This window comes from Astatotilapia calliptera, chromosome 10, assembly GCF_900246225.1.
Source record: "Astatotilapia calliptera chromosome 10, fAstCal1.2, whole genome shotgun sequence".
Classification (NCBI taxonomy): domain Eukaryota; kingdom Metazoa; phylum Chordata; class Actinopteri; order Cichliformes; family Cichlidae; genus Astatotilapia; species Astatotilapia calliptera.
The window spans coordinates 7,704,289-7,727,301 of record NC_039311.1 but is presented as its reverse complement, the minus strand read 5'-3'; the positions used below and the strand labels follow the sequence as shown (position 1 = coordinate 7,727,301).

Here is a 23,013-nt window from a genome sequence, read left to right as displayed (position 1 = left end):
TAATGTACAGGTACATAGTTCCCTGTAGCATTTCAAACTAACAAATTATTTCATTATAGTAATGGATGCTAATTTGTGTTCTCTGCACTGTGAAGATCATATGTGATGCTGCCAACATTATCACAAATGTGGAAGCCACCTGCTCAGCCTCTGTGAGTGGTGGTGGTGGAGGACCCCCACCTGTTTTTCGGGCCTCCGCTTTTTTTTCTGTTGGCTATAACGGGTCACATTTGAGCATACAGAGTAAGCAAATATGTACTTGTAATGTGCTCAGATAATTTCAATAAGTGCATAACTGCAATAACTGCAATCGATTTACATAGGACAAACAGACCAAGCACTATGGCTCATAATACAATTACACCTTACCTGTTTGGACTATATTTTTATATTTCATTTTTACTTGCTGCCAGGAACGTTTGGGGCCTGTTGGGTTGCACCTGCGCTCAAATCACATCACAAAATAAAATGTATAAAATACAAAATAAAATAATATATAATAAAATAACGTGTTATATGGGTGGAAATCCCTAGATCAATGTTTAAATTAACACTCACGCATTGACTCTGTCGGCTATGTTTTGCCATGCATGCTCCCTTTCTTTTGCAGCTGAGGCTGTGTTACGTTTTTTCCGCAAAATTTGCATGTTATCGGCATATGCTGCCATCAGAATTTCGGCCTCAAGCGCTGTAAGATACATTGACCGCGCCTTCTTTCCCTCCGTCTCCATGGTGACTCGCTTAATCTGTGCTCCACTAATCAGGGCTTTATGTATCCTCGTGCGCGCGCTTAACTTGGGGTTAAAGCAACTCCGCGTTGACTGAACTAATTGTTATCAGCCTTTCTGAAACCGAATATTCCGAGTTGGACAGTTCGGGGTTACTCAACCCCGTGTATCGTTTTTCACTCTGAGTTTTCTAAACCGGCTTCCTGAAATAGGGCCCAGTGGTCCGTTCTTCGTACCTCGCTTACTACATCCAAGATCAAATCATCGCGCTAACTTTGAGCTCGTTATTCCGGTTCTCCGAACACACCTGTTGTTGACGATTAGTATAGCTGAATGAAGTAATGTGAGATCACTGGGTGGCTTAACAGGGGCTACGCATCGATAGTAGAAACATTGATCGGCAACCCTTTGATTGGTCGGCGAAAATGTCGAAGGAGCGCGCTTGGTATTATTCGGCAGCAGAGCAAGAACTCTTGATTGAGGGATTTCAGGAGTTTCATTTAATTAAAAACGCAAGGGAACACTGCAAAGACTGCAAAAGCAAGGAGAGAGGGCTGGCAGAAAGTTGCTAACAAATTAAACTCGTAAGTAATTTAATAATAATAATAATAATAATAATAATAATGGATTGGATTTATATAGCGCTTTTCAAGGCACCCAAAGCGCTTTACAATGCCACTATTCATTCACTCTCACATTCACACACTGGTGGAGGCAGCTATGGTTGTAGCCACAGCTGCCCTGGGGCAGACTGACAGAAGCGAGGCTGCCATATCGCGCCATCGGCCCCTCTGGCCATCACCAGTAGGCGGTAGGGTAACTGTATTATATTATATTATATTACATTATATCCTCTTTCACATTAGAGCCACAACAGGACCCACTAGAACATGGGAACAAGTAAAAGTGAAATATAAGAATATTCTACAGAATGGTAATATTTATCACTTATATTGCTTTTAGTCTCTTGAAAAGAGAGCCTGAAATAATCTGTTTGTTTGTTTATAACAGCAACCAAGAAAAGGGCAGAGCAAAAAAAGACAGGTGGTGGTCCTGCACCCCCTCGTCAACAAGTTGGTTAAGTAAATAATACTCACGGGAAAATCGATATCTCTCTATGAGCACACTGTCGCGCTGAGCTAAAGGATCCTGTCTATCCCGCAATATACGCTGAATTCTGAGAACTCTCCTTATCAATCTTGCACCTTCCACAATGGGTGGCTCGCGTATACGGACAGGACATGGCTGCGACAGACTTCCCAAATCCACCTTCGCTTTTATAGCCGTGGTCTCTCATCTTGATTACACGAAGTAATTTACTATTACAACTCTAAAATATGAATTACATCTGAAATAATCAAATACATGAAATAGAATGATTAATAGTACATTTCCCTTTTTTTGGGAAATGACCTGTATGTATCTGTATGGAATCAATAAAAGGATCAAGTACTGCATTATCTTTAGTTACATTGATAATATTTATTTATGGAAAAACAGTGGTAAAATATTGCTTTCGTATAAATGAAGCGGACATACCTGAGTGGCCGCGATCTAATCCTGTTTACATAAAGTAAGCCTGCTCCCGAGCAGGTTTACGCTTACGGATCTGTTGCTATGACAGCAAGTCCCGGATGAGCTTCGGAGAACCGAACGATCCAGGATCACGCGAAATCGTCAACAATCAAATCCAGCTAACTTACTTAGCGAGGTACGAAGAACAGACCCCAGAGCAGGCACAGAGACACAGAACAAAAGGAGCTTGAAATACAAAACAGAAACAAAACCTGAGAATGAGAAATTCCCAACAAGAATGAACCTAAAACATAAGATAATAATCAAAACCAAAACCACTGAGTCAGACTCAGGACCATGACAAACCCTAGGTTTCTCTTCAACACAGTAGCCAGGCTGACAAAAAGTCAGAGTACCGTTGAGCCAACTATCCCTTTAGCGTTAACTAGTAATGACTTCATGAACTTCTTCACAAATAAAATTTTAATCATTAGAGAAAAAATTACTAATAATCATCCCACAGATGTAATATTATCTACAGCTACTTTCAGTACCATTGATATTCATTTAGACTCTTTTCTCCAATTGATCTTTCTGAGTTAACTTCAATAATTACTTCCTCCAAACAATCAACATATCTTTTAGACCCCATTCCTACAAAACTGCTCAAAGAAGTCCTGCCATTAATTAATGCTTCAATCTTAAATATGATCAACCTATCTCTAATAATCGGCTATGTACCACAGGCCTTCAAGCTGGCTGTAGTTAAACCTTTACTCAAAAAGCCATCTCTAGACCCAGCAGTCTTAGCTAATTAAAGGCCAATCTCCAACCTTCCTTTCATATCAAAAATCCTTGAAAGAGTAGTTGTCAAACAGCTAACAGGTCATCTGCAGAGGAATGGTTTATTTGAAGAGTTTCAGTCAGGTTTCAAGTCAAGTCAAGTCAAGTCAAGTTTATTTATAGAGCACATTTAAAAACAACCAAGGCTGACCAAAGTGCTGTACAGTAAATACAGATAAAAATACAGAGCTCATCACAGCACAGAAACAGCTTTAGTGAAGGTTACAAATGATCTTCTTATGGCCTCTGACAGTGGACTCCTCTCTGTGCTTGTCCTGCTAGACCTTAGTGCAGTGTTCGATACTGTTGACCATAATATCCTATTAGAGCGATTAGAACATGCTGTAGGTATTGTAGGTACTGTGCTGCAGTGGTTTGTATCATATCTATCTAATAGACTCCAATTTGTGCATGTAAATGGAGAGTCCTCTTCACCCACTAAGGTCAAATATGGTGTTCCACAGGGATCAGTGCTAGGACCAATTCTGTTTACATTATACATGCTTCCCTTAGGCAGCATCATTAGAAGACATAGTATTTTTACATTTTCACTGCTATGCTGATGACACCCACCTCTATCTGTCCATGAAGCCAGATAACACACACCAATTAGTTAAACTGCAGGAATGTCTTAAAGACATAAAGACCTGGATGGCCGCTAACTTTCTGCTTCTTAATTCAGATAAAACTGAGGTTATTGTACTCGGCCCTGAAAAGCTTAGAAATATGGTATTTAACCAGATTCTTACTCTGGATGGCATTACCTTGGCCTCCAGTAACGCTGTGAAGAACCTTGGAGTCATTTTTGACCAAGACATGTACTTTAATGCTCATATTAAACTAGGGCTGCTCGATTATGGCAAAAATGATAATCACGATTATTTTCACTGAAATTGAGATCACGATTATTTGACGATATTTATTTAACCCTTTAAGATCTACCATAGAACCAAGTCCGCCAGAGCTTATATTATTTTTTTTACATGCTGTAGTGCCATTTGTGGGAGCATTTCAAGTTGCTATACATCAATACAACTGTTATAGCCCATATTTTAAAAATGTGTATGTATTAAGTCCATAGTAACTACATTAATTGCAAAAAAGTGCAATAAACTACAAAAAAATTGAAAATCGTTTTTGTTTTTTTTACATATATTTCTACTTGGAGAAATTTAAGAGGCTTATCCCTCAAAACTTTAAATACAAAAAAAGTTGCAAAAAATAGTTTACAACAACAGGAAATTTATTTTGAGTGTCTTCATAGTTTTATTTTTGGAGATACAGCAATTTTTATATACTGCAGGAAAAACAAAAAAACTATCCTATGATGCAAATTTGCAAAGAATGTGCATGTGCATCAAAATAAACTATTTCCAGCAGTGCAATTCGAGTTCTAAGGCCTACAAGTAAAAAACTACATTTTCCGCGAAAATGATGTCACTTGCGATAGTTCGTGTTGACGTCTTTTTCAATGTGGGAAGTGTTAAGAACAGCTGATCTGATCGGCAAAGCGTGTTTCTGGAATATTATGTTTTTGTTCCTGCAAGCTCTTTTTATGCAATTTTTGCAAAGCTATATGTGGAAGGAAACCGTGACCGAGGACAAGCTGATGGCATAAGATGTAAGTACAACTCCTCTGGTTTCATATGGAAAAAAATTTATTGTGCTAGCTTAGCGGTTCAGGTTCTACAGGGATTTAAAAATAGTTATACAAAACGAGCATGCTGCTCTGACCGGCTTTAAAGGGTTAACAATAACAATGTATTGAATAATGACTTTAAAAAATAATATAAAATAGTGTGCAAATACTGATAACAGTGCAAATGTTTGCAATAAAAGAAATAAATGAAAAATGTAAACTTTGCAGTGTTGCTCTGTGGTGCAGCTACGACACCATAGCAAAGTTTACACACTGTGTCTACTTGATCCACGTCTGACTCCGCGAACCCATAATGTTTCCACACCACTGAAGTTTTTTTTTTTTTTTTTACCTCTCTTTTCAACCAACGGCAGTCCACTCCTCTCCAAATAACTTCTGCTTAGCTTTCCGAGCTTCCGGGTCCTCTTAATTGTTGTGACGCGTGTTCGAAATGCAGAGCAGTGCGCTTGATTTGCCACACGGAGCAGCGCGAGAGTAAAGCATGAGGGAGGGGCTAATAATCGGCTCAGTCATTTTTAATGATCGTTGAAAGCCCAGATCGTAATCGTGATTAAAATTCGATTAATTGAGCAGCCCTATATTAAACAAATATGTAAGACTGCTTTCTCCCATTTGCGCAACATCTCTAAAATTAGAAATATCCTGTCTCAGAGTGATGCTGAAAAACTAGTTCATGCATTTATTACTTCCAGGCTGGACTACTGTAATTCATTATTATCAGGATGTCCTAAAAACTCGCTGAAAAGCCTTCAGCTAATCCAAAATGCTGCAGCAAGAGTACTGACAGCGACTAGAAAGAGAGAGCATATTTCTCCTGTACTGGCTTCTCTTTATTGGCTTCCTGTTAAATCCAGAATTGAATTCAAAATCCTGCTCCTCACATACAAGGTCTTAAATAATCAGGCCCCATCTTATCTTAATGACCTTGTAGTACCATATCACCCTATTAGAGCACTTCGCTCTCGCTCTGCAGGTCTACTTGTTGTTCCTAGAGTATTTAAAAGTAGAATGGGAGGGAGAGCCTTCAGTTTTCAGGCCCCTCTTCTGTGGAACCAGCTTCCAGTTTGGATTCGGGAGACGGACACTATCTCTACTTTTAAGATTAGGCTTAAAACTTTCATTTTTGCTAAAGCATATAGTTAGGGCTGGACCAGGTGACCCTGAATCCTCCCTTAGTTATGCTGCAATAAACGTAGGCTGCCGGGGGATTCCCATGACGCATTGAGTTTTTCCTTTCCGGTCACCTTTCTCACTCACTATGTGTTAATAGACCTCTCTGCATTGAATCATACCTGTTATTAATCTCTGTCTCTCTTCCACAGCATGTCTTTATCCTGTCTTCCTTCTCTCACCCCAACCGGTCGCAGCAGATGGCCACCCCTCCCTGAGCCTGGTTCTGCCGGAGGTTTCTTCCTGTTAAAAGGGAGTTTTTCCTTCCCACTGTCGCCAAAGTGCTTGCTCACAGGGGGTCATATGATTGTTGGGTTTTTCTCTGTATCTATTATTGTACGATCTACAGTGCAATATAAAGCGCCTTGAGGCGACTGTTGTTGTGATTTGGCACTATATAAATAAAATTGAATATTTTGATAGGAAAAATGGGAAACTATTGTAGTGATTTGTTGAAACTTGCAAACATAAAAGGAAACACAGTTAATAAGGCAAAAACAGAGTTTGTACAAGTCTAAAACGCTTGAAAGTCAATAAGCAACTTTGTTCTTCAGCACAACCTGAACTCTCCTAGGGAAGCTTTCTTGTCATTTCTTGCATAGTCTTCAGGAATAGTTGGAATGTCATTCATGCATCTTGAAGGACTCTGATTTGAACTAAAACATTTCAAATTTCATCACTCCATCAGACCTGTTGCCACTGATTTTCAGTACAGTTCTTTTTTAATTTAGCAGTTTACCTCAGCCTGTTTCTCTTTGTCATAAATGGCTTCTCAACAGCCACGCTTCCATGGAGATTTTTAATGATGAAGCAGTGAATAGCAGATGGATCAACTAAAGGCCCAGGTGTATCATGTTCTGTGTCAGGTCTTTTATTGGGTTCTCCCCCGATTTCTTAAGGACATGACTTTCAGATACCTCTTCCATCTGCTGTAGATTGCTAATTCTTATTTCATCCTCCACTTGCTCAGTTTCCTCAGTTTTTATAAGGTAAATCTACACAACAAGTTTTCAGCTAATATCTCTTTGGGAATCACCATGTTGGTGCAAAAGTACTATTTTATGTTTGCCAAACTGTGTTACCTTTGGCAGTTTTCATAAACTCAACTAAAGACATAAGAACAAATGATGTGTTTTTGCAACAGGCTCCTAATAAAGCTACTAAAATTACAGTTTGAAATGTGTGGATAAAACACTGGTTAATTTTTTGGATAAAGCGCCTTTTTAATAATTAAATGATTCATACTGTGAGTCAGTGAAAATAGTCATGTCCAATGGATGGACTGAAAATGCATTTAAAAGCAGCCAGGGTCCAAAAAAGCCAGAGTACTGGCTTAATGCATTGCTGTGTGCATCATATTTAAATTAATTTAAATTCAGTGTGAACATTTTTTTAATCCCCTCCTGTTCAACTCCCCAAGCAACTCCAATTTGAAACCAAACTGAAACACATCTGGACACTATGGAGCATTATCTTGTAACTTAACACAAAAAAAAACTGCCTAAACTGAGTGTCTGGTCAAATCTGATAAAAAGATTATTTAAAAGTTACTCACAAATAAAGTTTTAAATGCCTTTTCTCCTGGAAGTTACATCACTACCACCAACTTTGCTGCTGCAAAATATTTCCATGCATTTCTTCCATTACAACTTTTCTGAGTGAGACTGTAGCTAGCAGAAACACTGTGCGATCACTGCTGAGCCATTTCAAAATAAGTTAGCTTTTATGCTAACTGCGTTTCTGTAACCCTAGCTGGATGAAATGTATAGGTTTGTTAATGTTAGTTTTGGGGGCTTATTTTAACTTGGAAGGTAGGGTACCTTAAATGATAATAATACAGGCCAGGCATAAATATAAGCACTATATCATTTGTAAAAGAAAAAGAAAGAAAGAAGATAAATGATAAATATGATAAATAAATATCATATCGTATCATTTAGTGGTCATTAAAATGTGTTCAGAATTTGCCAAGTTCATGATGATTCATCCCATAAATCACAACACACTGCTCTCCCCTACCGAACCCCTTATAGGTTAACAATGAGAGTATCAGTATCAGCATCAGCAATACTGGCCCTGTATTTACTTGGTATCAGATCAAAATCAGTACCAAAATCTGGAGTATTGCACAGCAATATCAAGCAAAACAAGAATAAGAAAATAATGAATTGAGCAGTGAGGACTTATTTCAAAATAATTTATTTGCATATAATTGGAATGAAGACAGGTTGATACATCTGTGATGGCACCGGTCAGTTTCCATATAGGAACATTCAGTCTATACAGAAACCACTTTCAAACCTGGGCAAAATGGATAAATATATTAGTAAATAAATATATTAGTGACATGTCACTATATTGAAATGTTCTATTATATATAAAATACAACACTATTTCATTTTTGTTTTTGTTGTTCGCTTTTTTTATACACAAAGTATCCAAAATATACTGACATATCCCTTAAAGTTCTGGAGGGACTTTCTTTTTTTCCCACTCTATTAGAAAAGGCAGTTTCAGCTCATTATTCTTGCAAAACATTAAAAAAAAAAACCATACAAACACATAAATGACACAAAGAGAAAGATCTTGAACAGGATGAAATCACACTAGATATTGTGTGGCATCACTTAATGCAATTTTTTTCCCATGTGCTGATGGTTCCGGGCTTACTTTCCATTAATACTATATAAAGTTTTATGTTGTTTTTTTTTCTTTTTCTATAAAATTTACTTGAGCCAAAGTGCTGCTTATCATTCAGTCATTTCCATCTCAGTCTCTGGGACCATTTGGACAGAAAAAGGAAACCCTGATGCTTTAGCTAAAGGACACTGAGTTGACACATTCAAAGTGAGGTATTGGTACGAGGGACCGCAGGCCAAAAAAAAAAAAAGCTTCCAAAAATAATTTCCACTTCTATTCTAGCATGTCCTCTCTTGTCAGTGGGAGCACACAGTGGGATCCAAAAGATGGGTGGGAGCAGAAAAAAAAAGAAAAGAAAAGAAAGGCACAACATATTAAGAGTTAACTGTGTTCAAGAAGTTGCCTCTTTGGTTAGACAGGTAAGAGCTTAGTGTGTTCCTGTTTACATGAATAAGGCACCGGTAAGAGTTTAGTAAGTGCTACTGGTTACATGGCCAATGTCCATGCTTTCTCTGCTCAGTCTGCAGTCTGACTGCAGGTAAAATCCTTTCACATTTTCGCTGAGCCTTGAGAGGAATTCCACTCTAAAACACAATTCCTACTGCTCTGATCTCAGATTTTCTAGTCTGGTACAACAACAAGAAGCCTGTGGTTAATTAGAAAAGAAGCAGGTCATTGTTATTGATAGCGTCAGGCCAACTGTTATCTATCAGAGTGGCTAGAATAGGCTTTACATAAAAGATGGATGTGTGGCCATTACAAAAAGGTTTAAGGCACTTCCACATGGGCTATGCCCATTTTTAGATACAGCCTGTGGAGGATAGATGGGAAACCAAGGTAACAAAGGTTTAAAAGTTAATTCTATCAAGTGTTCAGCACAGCGTGGATGTCTTATGATTTGAGGTGGCACTTTCTTCATGATTGGCACAGATTGGCAACGCACATTTAAAATAACAAAAAAAAATTATTTTACCGCTTTGGGCATTTTATTTTGATTTTTCTCCAGTGTCTGATTGCTCCTGAGACATTACTCGGGATCTACACATTGGGAAAGCAAAAGAAGGACACTGGTGCTCCTTAAAGTGATGTTCAGGACTGCTAGGTGTATCTAGCATGGCTTTACTCCAGTTACACTGATACCTAGTTATTAAGGCATATTTCTACAGCTTTAGGTGCTGGAAGACAAGTGGAGAGTATGAGCTCTGTGGAGGACGCTACAACATTGTGATGAGTTTAAAGCAGCAGATGACCGTCCTTCTGCTGAGGCCTGTTCACTGTGCACAGATCAGGGGGTTTAACAGCACTGAGGTCAAACGTGATGTAACCACTGGCAAAAGAAATGACAATACCAAGACGATAGCTTGTAATGACGATAACATAATTCAGTCAAATCTATTCATTTTGACAGATGAAATAAAAAGAAGAAAAAATACAGCTGCCATATTTGTAATAGTGAAAACAAAAGGCCCATGCAAAGCTCAGCAACCTCAGTGAATGCTCATTTGCTTGAGGGGCTGAGCATCAACCTTTCCTCTCTGTTTGGACAGGTCAGACTGCAGAGAGATTTTGTTGAGTTTGTGGGAGCTACATGGTCGTGACATAAAAAGGAAAAATAAAATCACTACAGCAGTACCTTTAAGGACCTCGTGTTTGAGGCGTGTTAAGAAATCTGAGCTGAGGTAGGCTGGAGAGAAAAGCATCTCTCAAGCTGAGACTGGACTCAGCAAAGGAAGACGAAAAAGTGAAAATGAAGTACCTCTAAGATAAATCAAGTTATTATGTGAGAGAAGAGAGTTTGGGACACGCTGCAGAGACAGAGTCTCACTTCACGAGGGCTCAACACCTTCAGCAAGGACCATTCGATAGCTGTCACCAAGGAGCATGGGAACTTGTGATAGCATGGGCGTTCTTCCTACGAGGTGATAAGGAGTAAATGCACAGAAGAAGGGCGTTTCCTCTCTGCTATATGAACTTGTTTTCCTCATCTTCACATATTCCTTTTAGTATATTTTGCTATTAAATATCATAGAGGGTTGAGAATGACTCTAAAATTTCACTTAATTGCACTTTTAATAGTGACGATCGTTTGATTGTTTGAGCTTGGGGGATCATCTGTGTGAAGGCACTGCTGGTGGAAAGACATCTGTGGAAGACACGAGAGCCAATGAGAGGCTTGTCCAGTCTGGCTCCTGTGTAGCAGTGTGATAATGGGGATGCAATACGTTCTCACACTCCAGACTCCTCTTCTGATCCTGTGGACACACACAAAAAAGCTCTAGTTCATTCTATGATGATAAACACAGTAAACAAAGAGGCTTTAGTTTGAGACCACACAGCTAGCAATGGCATTTATGACAAAGAAGTGACACCCACCCTGATTGTGTTGTAATGATTGGCAGTATAAACAAATGTCTGTGTTGCACTCAGCAGCAGGCCCCTGATGGAACCTACAGGGTGGCCTGTCCATAGAGGTCCCAGGCCCCAGGAGCTGAGGCTCTGAGTGGGCCTGCTGCACCCGTTTTTGCCACACAACATGGGCCCCAGCACAGCAAGGCCAGTCCTCCATCCCACCAGAGTCCAGAATGAGGGGCACAGGGAGCAAGGTGGGGTGCAGCTCAGGAGGAGAGCAGCAGAAGCCCGGGCCCTGACCATAGTGGATGTGGATGCTGCGGTCATCCTGCAGCTCCATATTCTGATGGAAGCGAACAGAGGGTCCTTCAAGCACACATCCTCCCACTCTCCCGAGAGGAGCAGGAGGGTGTCCGTGTCCCTGGTGGCAGCAGTGGGGCTGGAGTTGTAAGGAGATTGGGGACATAAGCACAGGAGATCCTGCGGCACTGCCGGCGTCGTGGTCTGGACACTCAGGCCCTGCGCTAGGCCGATCAGTGGAGTTTGCTTTGGGGCAGTGGCAGGGGCTGTGCTTAGGAGGGGACACGGTTGAGTCTTTGTCCAGGACAGGAACAGCAGGTGCAGCTGTGGCAGTGGCGGCCACCTGCTCCTCATCTGAACCTCTGCTCGCACCCTGGCTGTGCTCCCCCTCCTCATAGTGGTGGTGTCTGTGACGGTGGTAGTGGATGTGGCTGAATACAGTCTGTGGCTGTTCTTCAGGGCAGCCTGCTTTGTTCACCACAGAATCCAGGGACCTGGGCCGGGCCTGGGCACCAACCTCCAGGCTGTTCCTGCGGGGCGCATGTCCGGGACCTGGTCCACAATAAACAAACGGGTCATAGTCACTGCTCAGAGAGCTACGGAAGGTGGACCAGCTGCCATAAACTCCCTGCAGGGACACATCAGTACAGTTGAGAACTGAGTCACTGGATGAGCCGTGGCACGGCCCTGAGCTGGAGTCGCTCGCTGGTCCGTCAGCTAAGTATCCGCTGCGCTCCGTACGGTAGCTGCCACCCGAGCAGCTTCCCTCGTCCTGCCGGCTGTGGGCAGGTGCCCCACGGGTCTGTGGCGTGACCGTGTGGTGCAGTCTTGAGCTGGATGCGCTGCGCTGGCCTGGGCAGGATGAGCGGTAATTATAGCAGGACCGGCGGGGGGTGTAGTGGTGGGTGGAGGTCCTACAGTTACCGCCAATCCTGTGGGGCCTCCCAGGAACCTCCGTGGGAAGGTGGTACCCACAGGCTGAGCCCAACGGCCTGCTGGTGAGGAAACGTACAGTCTGAGTCTCCATGGGAGAGGAGCCACTATAGTGGCCCAGATTGGGATAAGGTCCAGAGGGTCCACGAGGATAGTGGGGCCTCATAGAGAAGGGGATAGCATGCTGGGGGTAGGGATGGTTGTGGGGACTGCTGTAAGGCTGAGGATGTAAGAAGCTCTGGCTTTGCTCTGTGTTCTGCTGGAGTCTGTTCCTCTGGGACTGCCGCTCCGGCCCTGTGAACCAAAGCAGAAGGTAAAATAAAGCAATTACTGGCAAATACAGCACTTATTAAGAAGAATGTTACATTTATGATATGCAAAAAATATTTTTAAAAAAAATCGGGCTTTAGATTTAAGATCTGGATCACAAAATTCCACCATCAGGCCAGGCTCTTTCTGTGTAGTTTGCATGTTCTCCCTGTGTTTGTGTGGGTTCCCTCCGGGTACGCTGGCTTCCTCCCACAGTCCAAAGACATGCAGTTAGTGGGGTTAGGTTAAGTGGTAACTCTAAATTGCCTATAGGTGTGAATGTGAGTGCAAATGGTTGTCTGTCTCTATGTGTTAGACTGGTGAACTGTCCGGGGTGTACCCTGCCTCTCGCCTTAAGAGAGCTGGGATAGGCTCCAGACCCCCGTGACCCTGACAAGAATAAGCGGAAGAGAATGGATGGATGGATGGATGCTTTAGAGTGGTCAGTTAAACTTTGTTTGTCTTGTAAAGTCAAAGAAAACCATCAGTTTCTGCAGCAGCTTCACCAAAAAACAACTAGAAATCTGCTCGTCCTCACCCATGATGTTGTGCATGCAGAGCGGGCAGGTGCGGTGCTGCAGCAGCCACGGGTCAACACAGTCTTTATGGAACTCATGAGCACAGGAAATAATCCTCAGAAGCTGGGACGAAAAGGAGGTGGTTCTTAGAATGTCCAACTGAAAAGCGATGCTTAAATCTACAGCTGCAATGTGCACCCTCACCCTCTCCTCTTACCTGCCCGTCCTGGAACTCTTCCAGGCAGATGGCACAGACGGGGCTCGAGTTGGAGCTGCTGGCCGAACCCCAGGCTGCACGGTGGCGCTGCGAGCCCGAGCAGCCCTGAGAGCTGTAGATTTTGATCTCCAGTTGACTAATAGCCCGCATGGTCTGCTGATGGACGGAGTCCTGCATGCACAAGAGGAGGAGCGTTAGGTAAACCTTTGAATCCATTTTAGTGGGCTTTCCTACCAACACTGCTGCTGTCACTCACCAAAGTTCTGTTGGACTTGCACTTGTAGCGGAAAGCAAAGATCAGGATGATGGTGAGAATAGCCAGGACAATGGTGAGCAGGATGCCAACATCATAATGTGGCTGAAAAGGGAAAAGAAGATTGCACTATACACTCGCTAGGTTCATATTAAAAAGACATAAATAGATAAAAAGTTGCCTCTTAACTAAGACAATTGAAATTTTTAGATTTACACAGCTTTGCAGAAAGCATCCGGCTTGTTCCAGCATGCTTACCCATTTTGGCTCCATCTTGATCTCAATGACAACTTTGGCTTCCTCGTTCTTGTTGACCAAATCCATCAGCTCCTTAGCATTATTATCCTCCACCAGCACAACTGGACGGGGAAGGGAGTCTACTTCTTGCAGCTGTGTGTGTGTTACAAAAATATGATAGTAAACAAAGCAGGAGGAGACAGAAACATCATACTGAATGTGAAACTTCAGCATGCTTTTTCCTTATTGGCAACTCTAGCTTTAGCAGGGTCTGAACACTCACCTCAGCAGCAGCACTGGCATCGTTTCTGATATCAAAGATCACCGCTTGGGCTCCTTTATCCAGTGCCATGCGAGCCTGAAGGGGACAGAACAGGGAGACAGCAGTGTGTCAGTGTGAGTTCTTCAGAGGCCATATATACAGCGGACTGTCAGTGTCTTAAACCATCACTGGGTGGCAGTCATGTCATGAGACTCAGGCCTCATAGACAAAGTGAGCTCTAGCTGACTCCAGAAGCCAAACACAGACTACAAGTGTGTTAATGGTGAACATGAAGGCATTATTTTGTCTGACTGCCAGCTAAAGTGTAGCTATAGTGCAATCTGTCTGTGCCATGATTATTAGAAATTGTATTAGAAAGTACTACAAAGCAGGTTTGGAGTACTTTGGCAGGTGTATATATTGCTGATTGTCTACAGATTGATTACCCAAAAAACAAAGAAACAAACAAACCAAAAACAAAAAAGAGCTTCCTATGCCCTAGAACAAGTGTTGTCGAATCTGTGGCTCGCTGTTAACTTAGTCATTTAATATTGCTAGTAACATATCTTTTAAAACTATAGTCCTCACCCTTAACTGATGGCAGATAGCTGCCCCTCCCTGAGCCTGGTTCTGCTGAAGGTCTCTTCCCGTTAAAAGGGAGTTTTTTCTTCCTACTGTCACCAAGTGCTTGCCAAGTACTGTTGGGGGTTTCTCTTTATTATTGTAGAATCAGTCAAGAAAATTGCAGTCGGTGAAACTGCTCACGTGAGTACTATACTACCCGAGCTACTGACCAGGTTCTAAGTCCTCAGAGCTGGGTTTGCCTTATATCGTCCTGTGCATGTCAGGCCTGCTCTCTGAGCCTACATTTCTATACCCCTCTAAATTTTGCCTTTTCAATCTAATTGCTCCACTACAAAAGCCCAGAATTGCTTTCTGCACCATCGCCAAATAGCAGCTGTCTCATCACATGTTCTTAAGTGTTTGGCATCTGCCAATGCTGTCACAGTCTGGCGAGGGCAGACTGTATGAATTGAAAAAGGACCCAAAATGCAGACTCCAAGGAACAGGGAACAAAACTTGAATGTTAACAAAAAGCGAGCCGTTTAATATGGCTGGAAAAAAAGGTACAAACAAAGGGCAAGGCAAACTGAAGCAAAATTAACACAAACCTAAACTGGGAAATCTAAACAAACAATAAGAAAAACCTAGACAAGAAACTTGGAAGCATGGCATAGGAAACATGGCGTGAACAACAGACGACCTGACAATCACACACTGAAAACAGAGGACTTAAATACACAGGAGGTGATTAGGGGAAGTGGAGACACATGAGGAAACAGCTGGCACACATGAACATAATGACGTCACAGTGGGAGAGTAAAACTGAACATGATGAACACAGAACACCAGACCTCTTCACAATAAAACAGGAAACATAATGAGACATAGACATGACAACCCGAACTTGACAACGTAAGACACAGACATGAAACGCATGAAGAGCAGGGGAGATTTAACATGGTTGGAAACACGAGGGGAAAATAACTAGAAACACTTAGGCATAATAATACAAACTTGATAACATAAGACACGCAGCATGAAACACGAAGGGTGAGGGGAAGCTTAAATACAGGGGAAGAAAACAAGGAGTCTAATAACCAAATGAACTTAGATAACCTAATGAACAAAATAAACTCAAACTTAAAACGCTGGGTCAAGAGACCCAGGACCATGACAAATGCTTAATAAGGACAAGACATGAGTTTAAACACCTAATGACACGGGCTAGCCTTCAACAGTGATTCCCAGCTTACTGCCCCCAGCCCAGAGCAGGAAGGAGCACGCACACTGACACACAAAACATTAACAAAAGAAATTCAAGTGGAAAAACACGACTCACTTGATTTATTAATTAAGTTAATGAAGAGCTTCTTAAATAAACTAACAGCCCTGATCTCTTCTCAACACTTCAAAAGAAGAGAGCGTCATGACATTTAGTATGTATAAACAAAATGTAAGACACTTATCACACCTCCACCTATTTCCTCATAGCAGCGGGTGCACCAAAGGTGTGCAGGTAGGAGTGTGCACAATAGGAGTGTACAGAAAAAAAGCATTAATGTAGAATTATATTTGAGAAATAGGTCAAGTAGCTTGTAGCTCTGGTGCTACAATTTTTGAACAGTAATTTTAGTACATGCATCAGCCTTAAATGTAGTGTGGTCACACAGAAGGAGGGGAAAAAAGAAAGAAAGAAAAAAAAGCTGGACTCTTGACATGTGGGAATTTGCTTCACCTGGGCTTCAAACGTTCCCTACACCGCTATGAGCGTTTATATCCTCTAATCGTGGTGATAAATGCAGGGACGACTACTCTTGTGGTCCAACACACACACACACACGCACACACACACGCACACACACTTCAGACTAACTATGGCCAGTTAGGGAATATATCATAATATGCTCTACAAATGACTGCTGCTGTGGTCTTATTATATCTCAGTATTAGTAGTGGTGTTACCACAGTGTGGTCGCGAAACCACAAGCTGCTGCTGAGCTACAGGTCCGGAAGCGGGCCGAGAGGGATCTCGTTACATGATTAATATGAGATATATTTAAACTTTATTGGCGCAGTGAAATGAAAACACTTGTCTGCTTCTAATGAGACAGTTGAGAGGACTAGCAATGCAAGTGTTTCAACATCTCCACGTTCGTTATGATCGGAACTGAAACAGACATGGCTGCAGTTAGGTAAACACCCATCCTCAAGAAGTGCAACTTGGCACATGTGATTACACACCATTTGGCATGTGAGCCGTAACAATTGCAGCAACGACTGTGGTTTGCAGAGTTAAACAGCAGGGATGTCACCGGGGAAAAAACTAACAAACAACAGACCGCACAATAGTCTGCTTCCACTTCTAACGATGACGGATTGTTGGAGAAGGGTGTGAGTGAAGCTTTTGGTGCGTCTTATTGAGAGTAATTACTTCAGATGAGATGCCGCTGAGGAGTGGCAGCAGGTAATGTGGGCCTTCCTGTCACAAACACAAACACACCCGAGGGCGAGTAGCCAGAGAGAGGCACTGTGAGGTCATGAAGGTAAGCTTTCAACCCTAGCGACCTAGAACTAAAGAGGCAAATGTAATCTGGTTACTGAGCTCGTTCTGCAGGCTCTTTATTCACAGCACATATCTCCACAGCATGAAAAGCACAGGTTTATAACTTGAACGCTTATGTGATGTTTTTATATGTAAACCTTAATGAAGTGAAGCAGCACTGTAAAAGGAGAGTGGATCAAAATTTCTCCACGAGGATGTGAGAGACTGATTAAATCATACAGAAAATCATTTCAAATAACTTCAAGCTGCTACAGGAGGCTCCATAAGCTTTACGCTAGTTTTCTACACAATGCTTCTGCATTTTTGCTGGGGGTTTTGTTAAAATAGTGGAATCCACTAGGATTAGATCTAAATAATTTTAGAAACTGGTGAGGACCAGATGATTTTTTACTATGTCTGTAGTATTGATTAGTGGTCTGTAGTGTCAGTGATTTAACAGTCTAATTTAAAGAGTAAAGCTTCAGATTACACTGTGCCGCTTGCAACACAAGCATTCCAAATGCACAGCATAATTGTTTTTGTGCTCACATTATGTATAGAATAAAAAATGTACTTTAAATTCCTTCCAAATATTGGTATCCAGTACTTTATACCACAATCCCTTTAATAAGGGATTAAACAATATATGTGGCAGCTCCCCACAAAACTGAACTGGAGAAGCTGATAAGAAAAAGAAAGTGTATGTAATCAGGCACCAATACCTTGGTCTACCATTCATGTCGATATTGGCCTTGCTGGCATCAGCAAATAAGGTGACATTTACAGATGTCAGATTGATCTGTTTCATCACATCAGTTTGTCCTAAAAATAATTTTTTAACACTTCTAATAATATTAGGCCAGACTTTCCCAACAATGTATCCCTACTCCTAATAAATTGTAGTCTGGTTTTCCGACACTGTCTGAAAACACAATATACATAGCTGCAAATAAATACATGCTTTAATGCTGCAATCATACAACATGAGGTGGGCTTCAAGTTGCAGAAGAGAGGAGCTAACAGGAAAAAGTGACTCACACAAACAAACCAATCCAAAATCTGCGCATGTCCCGCTTTACTATGAGCGGCACGTATCTAACCTCCATATTAACTGCAGCTCATTGTGTGTAAACATCAGCTGGAGCCAGTCATCTTCTCTCTCCAGCAGTGGGTGGCCTGCTGTTTTTGTTTACATCCCAGACGAAGTGCACTGTCTGCAAGCCAGGCCTGGCATCACAGTGTGTTTTCAACGGAGCAGACACAAACTATGCTCTTCTGATGTCCTCAGCTCCGCGCTGAGGATTTTTCTGTCGCCTGACACGATCTCTTTGCTTGTAAACGTCTCAGTGTTTGTGCTGGGTGTAATGCGAGGCCCATCCAGCAGCCAAACTCCATTCATCTGCAGCCATGTGTCAGTGTAATGGAGAGAAAATGAAGAGGGGAATGTTGAGACACACAGATTCAGTCTCGTCTGTAAAGGAACATCTGCTGTATTAGTCGAATGTCTTTGATTAAACTCAGAGTTTTGAACTCTATAACATTTGACTTTTGGATTCAGAGTTTTTTTTTAAAAAAGTTATTCAGGTTTTATAAACCTGCTGATGTTGAAATTTATTCGCCGTTTAAATCCAACTTTATGACTTGTCCATAGGTCTAACATCCCAGCATGGCTTTCCACAGCGTCCAGCACATGAGTAAATTACACCCCGCAATAAGGAGTGAAAGTGAAAGGGCTAAAAGAAGAAAGAAAAAACCCCCCCGAGATAAACCAGGAAGGAGGCGAGCTGTGGTGCTGCTGCATTAAAGTATCTAATGACAGAGTACAGCGCTCTGGGCCTACAGGTCTGAGGCCGACTCTCTGCTCTGTCATTTCTCCTGAGCGGCCCGGCACGCTGGAACCATTACTGAGGCACCAGGACACGCCGCACGGCTAAATGAGGAGCAGACGGAGGCGGGGGCTGGTGATGATAGAAGGGGCGAAACTGCATGAAAAACAGGTGCAGTCTGCGGTGGGATTATTATAGGTGCAGTGTTCAAATCGACATCTGATTTGGGATAGACTTCAAAACCTTTAATAGGCCTAAAGAGTTTTGTTATTTTATGTCACATGGATGGTGTGACAGTGGATTTTCCTACCAAGCATGGCATAATGTGCAAAATAATGAGGCCATTTTTTGTGTGTGTTCCTGGCTCTGTGTGATGTCATTGAGAGCTGACTATTTGCAGGTACAAAGCTAGAAGCCAAGAATAAAAATATGGAGCTGGAAAAGACCACAACAGTAAAGTGTAAAATACCTGTAAAGTACCTGAGGAGAATTCTAAATTGTAAAAAATAGGCTGTATTTTTCCCTCCTGTGCTAATAACAAAGCTCTGTAGGCAGCCACGTGGCAGGCAGGCAGATGATTCTTTAACTTATTTAGCAGCTGAAATACTTTCCCCATGTTTGGACCCATTTAAATCTACATTGGCTACATTGGCTTGGCTCAGTCGATAAAACAGAGGCCTGTTCTGAATAACAGCACTGTAGAAAAGCACGCTTTACCTGTGACCGAATTACGAGCACAAAATGAAATATCGGATAAACTTTCATTTCGGATATAAGCACTGAGTTCAGTTTACATAGTGCACGTTAAAAAGACGACACGGACTACGTGACTGTGGGCATGTGGACGATCTCAGTATCTGTGTTTTCATCATTTTAACCTGATAAAAATCCAACTGGGGTTGGTACTTCAATCAAACTGTGTGGCAAAAACATCTATGAATGAAGATTCTAGCAAAAAATAAGAACAATGTGGGCGCTCGCTCCGCTTGTTTCAAGTCCATTTATCCAAACTCCCACCGCATTCTTAAGCGACTGCATTGCTGTGACTTCTTTTGTGTAAACTACATCAAATTGAACCAGAACTACACAGCCTTTGCTATAAACACTGTTTAGCTATAACTCTGGAGCTGTGTATTTAAGTCTAATTGTGTGTGAATAACATGTCTGTGTGTGAGTGAGCTGATTGCTGGGTGCTCGCTACTGACTGAACCAGCAGTGGAGTCAGTCAGAGGAGGGAAGGGTGTGGCTCTGCTGGGTATCCATTACTCACACCGGCACTTTGATGTGGGGTGGGGGGGCTACTGTATGGAGGGAAGGGGGGAGGGGGGCATGCATGTCAGGGCAGGTGAGTGGATTCTGTGTTCTCAAGAAAAGTATTAAGCCTGAGGGGGTGGGCCTGAATCACACACACTCCTCCTCCTGCCTCTCATTCATCGTGCCACACACACACACAGAGACATTAAATCCAGAACCAGGGCTTGGCCACCTTTCTCATGCGGAGGAGAGAGGCTGGAAAAAGTTATGAACCTGATCTGCCTGTTTTGAGGTGGGAGCAGTCATTTTGAGAGCTCTCAGCATTGAGGGTCAGGCTGGGCCTCCCTCCGTTGTTAGCAGTCGCCCGAGCTGCAACTACTCCACACATTTGAAATGCAAAGCACAAGGTGACAGAGGAGGACAAGTGTCATCTGATACGCTATCGCTTGTTAAACACATCGTGCAGACATCAAAGGAAATAAGCAGCCCAAAGCCCGTGGTGGGGGCAGGGGCAAGCGAGAGTAATGCAGTGATGATGGAGCCGCGAGGCCTGACTCCACTATGTGCCCTCACTGATTGCTCCTTAAAGTCAACAAGTCTAGTTGGGGGTTAACAGTGTGCTAGAGTATCAAGAAGTAGAAAAGCCAGCCAGTATAAGCTGTGCTGCTCCAGAAGAATAGTTCTAGGCTGATACTCACATATCCGTACTCTAAATATAGAAGCAGAGCCAGGAGAGAGCAAGCATGGAAGATGAAAGCAGGGAGAAAGCAACAAGCATTTGTAATTAACACAGTCACATCAGTTATTCAGTTCCAGTGTTAAATGAAAAATATTTACCATGACAGAAACTTTGTTGTATACGTTGCTAACTACCTCCTGGTTCAACCATCAGATTTGAAGAAGAGAAACAAACATTTCTGATCTTCTAATTTGATCTGACTGAAGCAAGCGTAATCCCAGCACCTGACTAACCACTGGTAGGATCCCCAGCTTTTCAGGGTAAAACACACAGTTCATAATGTATATACATATACACATTTGAAATATGCAGTAAAAAAAGAAAGAAGTAATAAAAAACAAATCACACGTAACCTACATGGATTTCTACACTACCACTAGGGGACAGCAAAGATGAAATTTTGCTACATTACATGATAAGGGTGATTGCAAGGCTGCAGCTCATTCTATTAGATATTTTCTGTTCTTATTGGATTTATTATGATCCAGCATCACAGCAAAAAAAACAACCCAACTTTTTCTTATTGATTTGATGGGCAGCAATTAGCGACTTTTCCCCCCATTTGTGCTCCCATATTTTTTTTAAGGATCACATATTTTTCAAAATCTTGGTTTCACTGTGTAACAGCTGCCAAACTGCACATGCGGTAAATCTGCAAGCATGCAAAATATGCACATCAAGTTTTCTGCACATGCTGCTTTGCAACACTTTGTAAAATGAGCTAATGAAGTTGGACAGTACTGAACACTGGTTTGATTTTGATGCATAACATCAGCTGATGAACAGGAAAGATTAAAAAATCTTAAATCATCAGCTGAGTAACATTTTTTTTACATGCTTATATCCATACAAAACTGCATTCATAAATGTGGCCTCTGATTCATCTTAAAACATATGTCTGATCTCTGGTAATAGGCTGTGCTACTATATTTGACAGGTCACTATAATTAACTAAGGCAGCGCAAGCATATGAAAAATTAATTACAGCTGTAACTATCATGATATACAGCAGCACTTGACTGTAATAAGTATAATTAAGTAAACCAGATCGGTTAGCTGACGGAGGTGGAGAGATGTAAAGAGGAAGAGCGGACTCTTCTGATCTAGACCGGGGAACGCACAAACATACCAAACCCCACCTCTGATGCTTTCCTCTCGCTCTTCTCCAAACATCTAGGGGGGCCTTTTGTAAACCTCAACTGCGAAACCTACCACATGAGAAGCCCTCTGATGCCACATAAGAGCCGCTATCTCCTTACTGTTTGCATTGCACTTAATCAGAGATTCATCTAGCTGTAATCCCCCTTTCAGTGGAAAAAAGACACTCTTTTTGCAGGCTCAATAGCGGTATGTTTATAAATTCCTTCCTATAGTACTGATGAGTGCAGAGGAGGTTGAAAAAAAGTCCTAGGTCATTTTTTAAAAAAGAACTTTGGTGACTAGCTCTTACTGATGGCGGCAACACAGAGACTCGGGGGAAGCCAATTAGAGGGCCTTTCCCGGCCTTTTAAGAGGCAGATAATGTTCTTGTTTTCATAAAGCATCCTGTTATTTAATCAGGCCTGTAAGTGAGAGCCTGACACCCCTCCTACAGTGCAGAGCTGCCTCCCTCCCATCATTCCTGCCCTGAGCCCTCCATCTAATTCATCAGCTCTTGTAAGCCTCCAGGAATTCATTCTTGGAACAGGCTGTGCAATAAGCCGTGTCTTTCTGCAGAGCAAACACACACACACACACACACACACACACACACACACACACACACACACACACACACACACACACACACACACACACACACACACACACACACACACAAGCAGCACAGTGACAACTGAACACACACACTGCTTGTAAATGACGTTAACATAGGTACAAATAAAAGCTGAAAAAAAGCACCTTTTTTTATTTTACTACAACAATACATGAATACCATATGACATTCTGTAGTGGTCAACTACTGTAAATCAATGCAAATCACATTTTAGTTATGATCCTCTGTGTTTGTTCACAAAAATGAGCTGTGCCTCCATTTCATTCTGATCAGCTACTCTGTTCACCTAGCCTCTGGAGGAAGAGTGGTAAAAAAAAAAAAGAAGAGAAGAAAAAAAAAAGACCTACTGAAAAGCAGATGTCACTTTTTATTGTGTTACA

At 42.0% G+C, this 23,013-nt stretch overlaps 1 protein-coding gene across 2 annotated transcripts in view; it reads right to left on the bottom strand.

Annotated features, from left to right (window-relative positions):
• Positions 1 to 8,099: 8,099 nt before the first annotated feature.
• Positions 8,100 to 23,013, bottom strand: part of LOC113030866 (E3 ubiquitin-protein ligase RNF43-like) — a 119,474-nt gene continuing 104,560 nt past the window's right edge. For both annotated transcript variants that reach the window (XM_026182619.1, XM_026182620.1), the window contains exons 7-13: positions 13,956 to 14,030; positions 13,694 to 13,825; positions 13,439 to 13,540; positions 13,183 to 13,353; positions 12,986 to 13,088; positions 10,930 to 12,432; positions 8,100 to 10,808 (exon numbers count right to left, since the gene is read on the bottom strand). In XM_026182619.1, coding sequence (XP_026038404.1) covers positions 10,783 to 10,808; positions 10,930 to 12,432; positions 12,986 to 13,088; positions 13,183 to 13,353; positions 13,439 to 13,540; positions 13,694 to 13,825; positions 13,956 to 14,030 — 2,112 coding nt within the window. In that variant the 3' untranslated portion in view covers positions 8,100 to 10,782. The remainder of the gene's footprint in view (positions 10,809 to 10,929; positions 12,433 to 12,985; positions 13,089 to 13,182; positions 13,354 to 13,438; positions 13,541 to 13,693; positions 13,826 to 13,955; positions 14,031 to 23,013) is intronic.